An 11551-nucleotide genomic window follows, 5' to 3' on the forward strand; every position below is an offset into this window, starting at 1 on the left:
TCCGCCACTTTGATCCTCAACATAGGGGCTCCTCAGGGGTGCGTGCTCAGTTCCCTCCTGTGCCTACTTTTCCCTCATGACTGCATGGCCAGCACCACAATAAGTTTGCCAATGACACAACAGTGCTAGGCCTGATCACCAACAATGATGAGACAGTCTATAGGGAGGAGGTCAGAGACTTGCCAGGACAACAACCTCTCTCTCAACGTGATCAAGACAAAGGAGATGATTGTGGACTACAGGAAAAGGACCGAGCACGCCCCCATTCTCAATGGGGCTGTAGTGGGGCAGGTTGAGAGATTCAAGTTCCTTGGTGTCCATATCACCAACAAACTAACATGGTCAAAGCACACCAAGACCGTTGCGAAAAACCTATTACCCCTCAGGAGACTGAAAAGATTTGGCATGGGTCCTCAGATACTCAAAAGGTTCTACAGCTGCACCATGGAGAGCTGGTTGCATCACTGCCTGATATGGCAACAGCTCGGCCTCCGACCGCAAGGCACTACAGAGGGTAGTACGTACGGCCCAGTACATCACTGGGCCAAGAGGCTTCTAAACAACTTCTACCCCCAAGCCGTAAGACTCCTGAATATCTAATCAAATGGCTACCCAGACTATTTGCATTGTCCCCCCCCCCCTTTACACCGCTGCTACTCTGTTATTATCTATGCATAGTCACTAATAACTCTACCTACATGTACATTACCTCGATTAACCAGTGCTACTGCACATTGGCTCTGTACCAGTACTCCCTGTATATAGAGTGTGGCAAAAACGTATTTAGTCAGCACCAATTGTGCAAGTTCTCCCACTTAAAAAGATGAGACCTGTAATTTTCATCATAGGTACACTTCAACTATGACAGACAAAATGAGAAAAAAATCCAGACAATCACATTGTAGGATTTTTTATGAATTTATTTGCAAATTATGGTGGAAAATAAGTATTTGGTCAATAACAAAAGTTTAATACTTTGTTATATACCCTTTGTTGGCAATGACAGAGGTCAAACGTTTTCTGTAAGTCTTCACAAGGTTTTCACACACTGTTGCTGGTATTTCGGCCCACATTCCTCCATGCAGATCTCCTCTAGAGCAGTGATGTTTTGGGGCTGTTGCTGGGCAACACAGACTTTCAACTCCCTCCGAAGATTTGCTATGGGGTTGAGATCTGGAGACTGGCTAGGCCACTCCAGGACCTTGAAATGCTTCTTACGAAGCCACTCCTTCGTTGCCCGGGCGGTGTGTTTGGGATCATTACCATGCTGAAAGACACAGCCACGTTTCATCTTCAATGCCCTTGCTGATGGAAGGAGGTTTCACTCAATCTCACGATACATGGCCCCATTCATTCTTTCCTTTACACGGATCAGTCGTCCTGGTCCCTTTGCAGAAAAACAGCCCCAAAGCATGATGTTTCCACCCCCATGCTTCACAGTAGGTATGGTGTTCTTTGGATGCAACTCAGCATTCGTTGTCCTCCAAACACGACGAGTTGAGTTTTTACCAAAAAGTTATATTTTGGTTTCATCTAACCATATGACATTCTCCCAATCTTCTTCTGGATCATCCAAATGCTCTCTAGCAAACTTCAGACGGGCCTGGACATGTACTGGCACTGCAGGATTTGAGTCCCTGGCGGCGTAGTGTGTTACTGATGGTAGGCTTTGTTACTTTGGTCCCAGCTCTCTGCAGGTCATTTACTAGGTCACCCCGTGTGGTTCTGGGATTTTTGCTCACCGTTCTTGTGATCATTTTGACCCCACGGGGTGAGATCTCGCGTGGAGCCCCAGATCGAGGGAGATTATCAGTGGTCTTGTATGTCTTCCATTTCCTAATAATTGCTCCCACAGTTTATTTCTTCTTCAAACCAAGCTGCTTACCTATTGCAGATTCAGTCTTCCCAGCCTGGTGCAGGTCTACAATTTTGTTTCTGGTGTCCTTTGACAGCTCTTTGGTCTTGGCCATAGTGGAGTTTGGAGTGTGACTGAGGTTGTGGACACGTGTCTTTTATACTGATAACAAGTTCAAACAGGTGCCATTAATACAGGTAATGAGTGGAGGATAGAGGAGCCTCTTAAAGAAGTTACAGGTCTGTGAGAGCCAGAAATCTTGCTTGTTTGTAGGTGACCAAATACTTATTTTCCACCATAATTTGCAAATAAATATATTTAAAAAATCCTACAATGTGATTTTCTGGATTTTTTTTTCTCATTTTGGCAGTCATAGTTGAAGTGTACCTATTATGAAAATTACAGTGGGAGAACTTGCACAATTGGTGGCTGACTAAAGACTTTTTTGCCCCACTGTAGTTATTGTTATAGATTGTTATTTTACTGCTGCTCTTTTACTACTTGTTACTTTTATTTATTCCTCTTTAAACTGCATTGTTGGTTAGGGGCTTGTAAGTAAGCATTTCACTGTAAGGTGTTGTATTCGGCGCATGCAATTAATAAAATTTGATTTGATATATTGTGCAGTTAGCCGTCCTTCCTCTCCTACGAGCTATTCAATAATATCACTATACACAGTGTTAATCCTTGTAAAAATGCCCTGTCTTAGGTCAGTTAGGATCACCACTTTATTTTAAGAATGTGAAATGTCAGAATGTAGAGTGTATTTCCTTTAAAATTGTTTAACTTGGGCCAAACGTTTCGGGTAGCCTTCCACAAGCTTCCCACAATAAGTCGGGTGGATTTTGGCCCATTCCTCATGACAGAGCTGATGTAACAGAGTCTGGTTTGTAGGCTTCCTTGCACGTGCACACTCAGTTCTGCCAACAAATATTCCATAGGATTGAGGTCAGGGCTTTGTGATGGCCACTCCAATACCTTGACTTTGTTGTCCTTAAACCATTTTGCCACAACTTCATTGTCCATTTGGAAGACCCATTTGCGACCAAGCTTAGACTTCCTCACTGGCTTCAATGTATCCACATAATTCTCCTTGCTCATGCCATCTATTTTGTGTACTGCACCAGACCCTCCTGCAGCAAAGCACCCACACAACATGCCACCCCCGTGCTTCATGGTTGGGATGGTTTTCAGCTTGCAAGCATCCCCCCTTTTCCTCCAAACATAATGATGGTCATTATGGCCAAACAGTTCTATTTTTGTTTCATCAGACCAGAGGACATTTCTCCCAAAAGTATGATCTTCGTCCCCATGTGCAATTGCAAACCGTAGTCTGGCTTTTTGATGGCGGTTTTGGAGGAGTGCCTTCTTCCTTGCCTTTCAGGTTATGTCGATATAGGACTCGTTTTACTGTGGATATAGACACTTTGTACCCGTTTCCTCCAGCATCTTCACAAGGTCCTTTGCTGTGGTTCTGTGATTGAGTTGGACTTTTTGCACCAAATGAACGTTCATCTCTTGGAGACAGAACGCGTCTCCTTCCTGAACGGTATGACGGCTGCGCGGTCCCATGGCGCTTATACTTGCGTACTATTGTTTGTACAGATGAACGTGGTACCTTCAGGCATTTCGAAATTCCTCCCAAGGATGAACCAGACTTGTGGAGGTCTACAATTTTCTGGTCTGATTTCTTTTGATTTTCCCATGATGTTAAGCAAAGAGGCACTGCAATTGAAGGTAGGCCTTGAAATACATCCACAGGTACACCTCCAATTGACTCAAATTATGTCCATTAGCCTATCAGACGCTTCTAAAGCCATGACATTTTCTGGAATTTCCCAAGCTTTTTAAAGGCAGTCAATTTAGTGTATGTAAACTTCTGACCCACTGGAATTGAGATACAGATACAGATATAAGTGAAATAATCTGTCTAAACAATTGCTGGAAATATTACTTGTGTCATGCACAAAGTAGATGTCCTAACCGACTTGCCAAAACTATAGTTTGCTAACAAGAAATGTGTGGAGTGGCTGAAAAACGAGTTTTAATTACGTCAACCTAAGTGTTTGTAAACTTCCGATTTCAACTGTATACTACAGACACTTAAGACTCCAACCCCTAATCTAACCTATTAAGGGGGCTAAACCCTCCTGAACACGCTGTGCTCCAGTCTAACCTAGTATATACAGTGGGCCTACTAAATTAACTCAGGCTTTTCTAGGTCCGTATCCTTTAATTGTTCAGCCTACTTTGCCTACCTTGTTTCTGGTGCCAGCTCCTTTTCCACTGATTTGGACTCCGTAGTTCCATTGTAAATTGTGGTGAACCCCGCTCGCAGCACCAACTGTTAGGTTCGAAATAAACATAGTAAACTCACCGACGACCAGTAAAGCTCAAACCAAGTTTATTCACCCACTGGGTCACACAGCTGCATAAGAAAAACATGTTTACACAAGCACATATATTTATAACTTCCTCCTATGCCGAGTCTCCTCACACATCTGGAGAGCCAATACATCTGTTGCTAGGCAGGAAGTTAAGTGATATGGGTAATAAACTTCTCCCTACATGTGACCTGACCTCGGCCCCCATTACGCACTAATCAACAGCTATCCACCCTTATCAGTGACCGAAAGCATGTGATTGCTTTTCCCTCCACAACCTCCACAATATACATTCCTCCTACACATATCCATTAACTTCTGGTGTAGCAAGTATTTCAAATTACAACCAAACAACTGAAACCAGACTGTGGCCCTTCTTTCCACTGGATACCTAATATCTAACAATAACATGTTCTGACAGAATGTAAACTCTGCATTCTCCTAACAAGAATAAGCATATTTCATATTCATGTTTTGAAGTCAGAATGCATCAAAGTTCTTGAAAATATGCCTAAAATATGCCAATTTCAAAACACAAAATTTCAGTGAAACTGTGGTATTTTTCAAATGAAAATCTAAAAATCAAGATATCAGTTCATCTCCATGCAATTTTAAAAACAATGCAGCTATTGGAGTAAACCTATTTTGGGTTAGGACAAGTAACTATAGCATGAGTAAGGGCAAACTTCATGTTAAGCTTGCACACTTTAATTGAACAAGACAAAAAATAAAATGCATGTCTTATCAACCCCGGCAAGTAGGTCGGCATACTCATTAATCTCATACTTAATCATACTCATTAATCTGATTGGTTGAGTATGCGAACAGTATGATTTTGTGGCAATTAGTGACAATCCCATTTCATGGGGGTCATAGGTACAAGTGAAAATGGCCGAGTAAAGGTTACGCTTCATTTGAGATACCTGTATTGGTTTAAAAACAGCATTATTGTGGAAATTAATACACCCACTATAACACAATGCTTGCAACATTCTAAATATTTAACATTCATGGATTTAATTTGGACAATTCAGTAGGAATATATCCTATTCTACAAGAATGCTCTTGCTCAATCAAGATCTTGCTAACCCAAAAGTCAAAAAATAATTAAGTGTAGGCCTCTGAGGTGAACTCAGGACTGTAATCAAGTAACACTGCCGTTACATCCCTCAGGCACGTTTCAGGTGTGCCCTACTCTGTTGGATCTTGGATGCCCATTTCAAAATAGTCCCCTACCCCCTATGCATGTGTAGATTATATAATTTTTTACCTGCAATACTAGGATTCAGAACTGTGGACAGCATATAACCAATTTACACGATTGGTTAATCATGAACTGGACCACCATTACCATGTAGGAGAATCTAGATGCTCTAACACACGCTGGTCCCAAAAATCGCTCCAAGTCAAGTCACTTGATATTTGCAGATCTGTATGGTCTCGTTAGCTATAAGCAGTGCAATGGTAAAGCTTCCACCATACAGATCGGCAGAGACGAAGGGTTACAGCGCCAAGGGGTTAGGGGGCGATTTGGGAACATCCACTGATTACATCTCCATTCTCCAGCTTCCTTTTGTAGATAGACCCCATTGAGTGATCATAACTCAACCAGACCTCACTACATTGTAGTCTATGACCTACAGGTAGTGGACAAAAAAACAGAGAACTGCATAAATTGGGGACAGTAAGTATGCCAGCAAAAGTATGCGAGCAATTTCCTCATGAAAGAGGTGCATTCCTTCAACAGTATTCCAGACTCTTTTCAACCAGTATTCCAGACTATTCAACCATGCATAATTTATAGACCCTGAAATTCTCCACTTATTTTAGTTTTAGTTCCAAGAGGTAAATCATCCCCTACATTGCAATCTCCTTCCAGAAATCACAACGCCTGGATAAGGGTTTACATATTAGCTAACCACATATCAACCTCATGCCTGTGTACATTCACAACGTTTCATGCAACCTTAGGTTGCTTCATGCAGCAGGACTGAAAAATAAAATCAGCCTGGAACGGGACCAGTATATTCACACGGTACTTGTCACAATCACCACATCTTGCTAATAACCACTGGTGATCCAGTTTGGGGGTAATCAATAGTCCAAACTGGTTAGATGTTGTCCATGGAGCTGAACCTCCATTTAACTACTAGAAAACACTTATGGGACGGTTTTGGAGACTCATTTGTTTAATATTTATTTATTTTACCTTTATTTAACTAGGCAAGTCAGTTATGAACAAATTCTGATTTACAATGACGGCCTAGGAACAGTGGGTTAACTGCCTTGTTCAGGAGCAGAATGACAGATCTTTACCTTGTCACCTCAGGAATTCGATCTACCTCTAACCACTAGGCTACCTGCCGCCCCCTCATTAAGCCTAGTCCTGGACTAACAAGCACTCGCAATGGAAATTCTCCACGGAAATCACTTATTCCAGGACTAAGCTTTATCTGGGTCTGGAAAACCGACAATATACACTGAATGTACAAAACATTAAGGGCACCTGCTCTTTCCATGACAGTGACCAGGTGAAAGCTATGATCCCTTATTTAATCCACTTTAAAATCAGTGTAGATGGAGGGGAGACGACTGGTTAAAAAAGGATGTTTAAGCCTTGAGACATGGATTGTATGTGACGGTGAATGGGCATGAAAAAGGATTCAAGAGCTTTTTAAAAGGGTATGTGAGTTGGTGCCAAGTGCACCGTTATGTCAAAATGCTGTGTTTGTCACGCTAAACACTTACCCATGTGTATCAACAACGGTCCACCAGCCAAAGGACATTCAGCCAACCTGACAACTGTGGGACGCAATGGAGTTAACATGGGCCAGCATCCCGGTCAAACGTTTGACACCTTGTAGAGTCCATTCACCGACAAAATGACAATGGAGGCCTATTGGGGGGGGACTATGTTAGGACAGTGTTCCTAATGTTTGGTATGCTCAGTGTATGTCCTCTTCTAAACCTAAAAGAAAAACAACCAATAGGTATATCAAATCTTTATTAAATCTTAAAAGTGAAACAATTTCATTTGAATCTGTTACTTATTCCATTCATCTGTGCAATCCATTCCATTTGTGTGTCTTCCTTTACAAATCCATCCTGTCACGATTACATAGCTCTGGAATAAATTTTAGTCAAAGTCAAAAAGTTAGATTAAATTACCTGAAATGAGACTTCAATACAACTTACAGCCATTAGCAATGTGACATCAAAACACTTGCTCCACGTCCTGACTGCGACTAAATGGAATTGTAGTCCTGCAGGACATACCAGTTAGCAATTTTTTCCCCAAATGATCTGAGAATCCAGATTTTTATTGGTTTACCTCTAAAAGAGTACGGCCACAGACACATGAACACGGATTAAAATCATATATGATGTACTACATCATTGTCAAGTCAAATGTATTGGAATTTTGTGTCGAGTATTTTGGATGGAGCCAATGCTTTTTCAATGGGAGTCATCTGTTCCCAAATGAATGACAACGGAGATGATTGTCTGCCCAAAAAATGAATAACTGAACACAACTTTCCAATGAACTCGTCTGAAAACAGTTGATTTGAACTGTACTTTTGTAAGTCATTTACAATTTCAGTGTTCATGTGTCTGTACAAAGCGGACACATTGTGCTTTTCATTTGAAAGACAATTATTTTCATTGTTATTCATCCGGGAACAGATGACTTTCATTTAGGGCTGACCCCATTTGGTCGATCAAGAGTTCAGTTGAGCAGTGGAAAATATATATTTTACGCCACACAAGACACCTGCCTGATTCACACCTGTCTCAGTAGACTCCCATTGTGGCGGCCACATGGATGACCGTATCACCAGCAGTACATTTACCATATAAATTCTAATCTAAAATGTCTGTTTGGTTAAGGTTATTTCTGTTAATGCATTCAAATCATATTATGACAATCTTACCATTGTCAATGTAGGAGTGGACATGTTTGCAGAACGCACAACCTAGGCTACATTTGTGAGAAACAAGTTTTGGTTTATTTCATTCCATTTATGAGTTGTCAATTTATTAAATTGTCTTTTGTTTGGAGTGCTCCCATCAACCTTGACTAAGAACACACCTGATTACACATAGAACTAGGCCTAGGATTAGTTTTACTGGGGGTGGTCGTGTAATGTAATTATGTGCACAAGCACAAAACGTCAGTAATTTGTACATGGCAAGAGTAACAATTCCAGACAGAATAACCAACTCCAAGGTCCTCTGATAATAGTAGTCCCGTGCGAATCGACATCCCAGTGTTTTGAGAGAAATGTCTGTTTGACAGTTTTGCTGACATTTCAGGCACGAAAACAAGAACTGATTAGATAAATTGAACGAAGTGCTGCGCATAGGCTATATATGAAGGGCCTACATGGATCAACTTCAACAGTGAATACTTTTGTTCATATGTTTTGTGTAAATAAATTGAATATTGCGAAATGCATCAGTTAAATATTGCGCCCTTGATTGATAGCAAAGCAGCATACAACTGACCTATACGTTTGGAAATGATAAAGTTCACTTTTGCAACGCATCTCAAGTGCACTGTTTAGCTCACATCTGAAGGCTGGGGGGGAATTCAATTGCGATCCTACAATATCATAATGTTTATGATCACACTTCCTCAATTCAAATATTATAGCGACACTGTACCTACGATGGTTTGGTATGGTTTAGAAACTTGGGATAACTGCCAATTTATAAAAAATAAAAATAAAAAAATAAAAATGAATTACAGGAGGCAGTTTGGAAAAACTAATTCCGTCTGAATTTCATTACCAACGTTCAGTAGTATTACTACTCCTGTGCAAATAGAGCTTAGTGTAATTGTCTAAGAATATTGAGCGCAAAACCCAACTTAATTAGGTCTATAAATCAATAACCTGACTTAAATGTATACAGCGCAATCGAAAGTATTCCGACCCCTTCCTTTTTTCCATATTTTCTTACGTTACAGCCTTATTCTAAATTGGATTGAATAAAATAAAAATCTACACACAAATACCCCATAATGACAAAGCAAAAACAGGTTTGTTTTATTTGATAAAAGACAGAAATGAAGGACTGTAAATCAGGTAGTCTGGGCCAGGTAAAATGGCGGACTGAACAGAGGTGCGGATCGCTTCAAGAAAAAAGAAAAAAAGTCTGACTAAATTTTAGTACTTCAACTCCATATACTCATGGGTCTTCAATCTGGATAACACCACAAAAAATAAATTAGGCTAGACACATTTATACACCAATATTACCAAAAAACAAAACATCCAAACATGACGGAGTAAACAGAGAACCCAACCCCAAACGAAAATGTGTCTGACGGACACAGACGATTTATGATTTTCACCACCGGGAATGGCAAGGGTGGAAACCAATCTGTTAAAGTCGATAAATGATCAACTTGGCATACTTGAATGAGTCCGTAAAGATATAAAAAAAGAATTGAAGGCAAGCCTCGCGATGAGTGACGAAAAAGCTGCGACAACGGAGAAACAAACAAGCTAAAACGTTAGTCAATAAGATTGAAATGGAGGTTAACTTAAAAAGGAGAAAATGTTTCTGCGAGAAGCCTTACTTGACATACAGACTAGATCTATCAGAGAATCTGGTACTTACTGGTATCAAACAAAATGAGAGCGAAGATCCTGAAATTGTGGTGAAATCATTCTGACAGCGCTACAGATCCCAGGCGATGCTGTCGACAAAATCCAACTCGAACATGTACACCGTTTGGACAGAGGATGAGCGCCCAATTGTTGGCAGATTTGCATTCTTCAAAGATAAAAAAGTTTAAAAAACTGGGTGAAAGACTCGCTAGCACGAATGATCCGTACCAGAAGGAAATTGCAGAACAGCGCAAAGAGAATAGATATCTTTTTTTTTTAAACACAAAAAAAACTTGCAGCTCTCCTATAAACTGATTATTGATAACTAAATGTTCCGAGACACCAAGACTATCCTAGCTATCCTAAATATGACTAAGTTCCCATAGAGAAGTCAAAAAATGGAACACCCAATAATATCCACGTTAGGGATTGTAATATCAAAATAAAATACAACAATTGAAAAATAAATAAACCACAACTACACCACAAGACAGAGAATGCTGTAAAATAATTAGTATTCCACTTTCTATTTATAGTATTTTATAATTAGATAAGACAGCATCAGAAGGGTAACAAAATAATACATCCTAAAATATAAGGAACTGGAACACAAAAGTACTAATTGTAGGGATAAAAACACAGCAAACAGAGGACACAGTATGTGGGTATGTGCGGTTGAATTGTGATGGAAGGTGGTGTGTGTTTTTGTGTTTGGAAAAAATGTGGCTTTGAGTGAGAAAAAAAAGTGGATGCAAATCCCAGAGCCCATGTTTGTCTGCGAGCAGGGGTTGTGAGATCACCTTCAATTTTGTGCAGATATGGGATATACATTTAATAATAAATTAATATATTTTGATTTATTGTCCTATCATGACAAAACAGTCCAACCCTATACCCCCAACTGTTTTATGGGCCTACTGTAAGTAGCCTATACGCAGCCAAAACAGAAAGATAAATGTGGTCAGAGACCCACTAAAGCGTCACCAGCCCCTTGACTGCGCCCTTAAACAGCTTGGAAATTTCCAGAAAATTAAGTCATGGCTTTAGAAGCTTCTGATAGGCTAATTGACATCATTTGAGTCAATTGGAGGTGTCCCTATGGATGAATTTCAAGGCCTACCTTCCAACTTAGTGCCTCTTTGCTTGACATCGTGGGAAAATCAAAAGATATCAGCCAAGACCTTAGAAAGTCTGGTTCATCCTTGGGAGCAATTTCCAAAACGCCTGAAGGTACCACGTTCATCTGTACAAACAATAGTACACAAGTATAAACACCATCGGACATCGCAGCCGTCATACCGCTCAGGAATGAGAGGCATTCTGTCTCCTAGAGATGAACGTACTTTGGTGTGAAAAGTGCAAATCAATCCCAGAACAGCAAAAGGAACTTGTGAAGATGCTGAAGAAACAGGTACAAAAGAATCTACAGCGGGGCAAAAAAGTATTTAGTCAGCCACCAAGTGTGCAAGTTCTCCCACTTAAAAAGATGAGGCCTGTAATTTATCATATGAATTTATTTGCAAATTATGGTGGAAAATAAGTATTTGGTCAATAACAAAAGTTTCTCAATACTTTGTCATATACCCTTTGTTGGCAATGACAGAGGTCAAACGTTTTCTGTAAGTCTTCACAAGGTTTTCACACACTGTTGCTGGTATTTTGGCCCATTCCTCCATGCAGATCTCCTCTAGAGCAGT

The 11551-nt window shown here is 40.3% G+C and overlaps 1 protein-coding gene across 1 annotated transcript in view; it reads right to left on the reverse strand.

Annotated features, from left to right (window-relative positions):
• Positions 1-7226: 7226 nt before the first annotated feature.
• LOC139376388 (uncharacterized) overlaps positions 7227-11551 on the reverse strand; it is a 46412-nt gene continuing 42087 nt past the window's right edge. Inside the window, exon 7 of the mRNA XM_071118929.1 lies at positions 7227-7363. Coding sequence (XP_070975030.1) covers positions 7332-7363 — 32 coding nt within the window. The 3' untranslated portion in view covers positions 7227-7331. The remainder of the gene's footprint in view (positions 7364-11551) is intronic.

This window comes from Oncorhynchus clarkii, chromosome 20, assembly GCF_045791955.1.
Source record: "Oncorhynchus clarkii lewisi isolate Uvic-CL-2024 chromosome 20, UVic_Ocla_1.0, whole genome shotgun sequence".
NCBI classification, from domain to species: domain Eukaryota; kingdom Metazoa; phylum Chordata; class Actinopteri; order Salmoniformes; family Salmonidae; genus Oncorhynchus; species Oncorhynchus clarkii.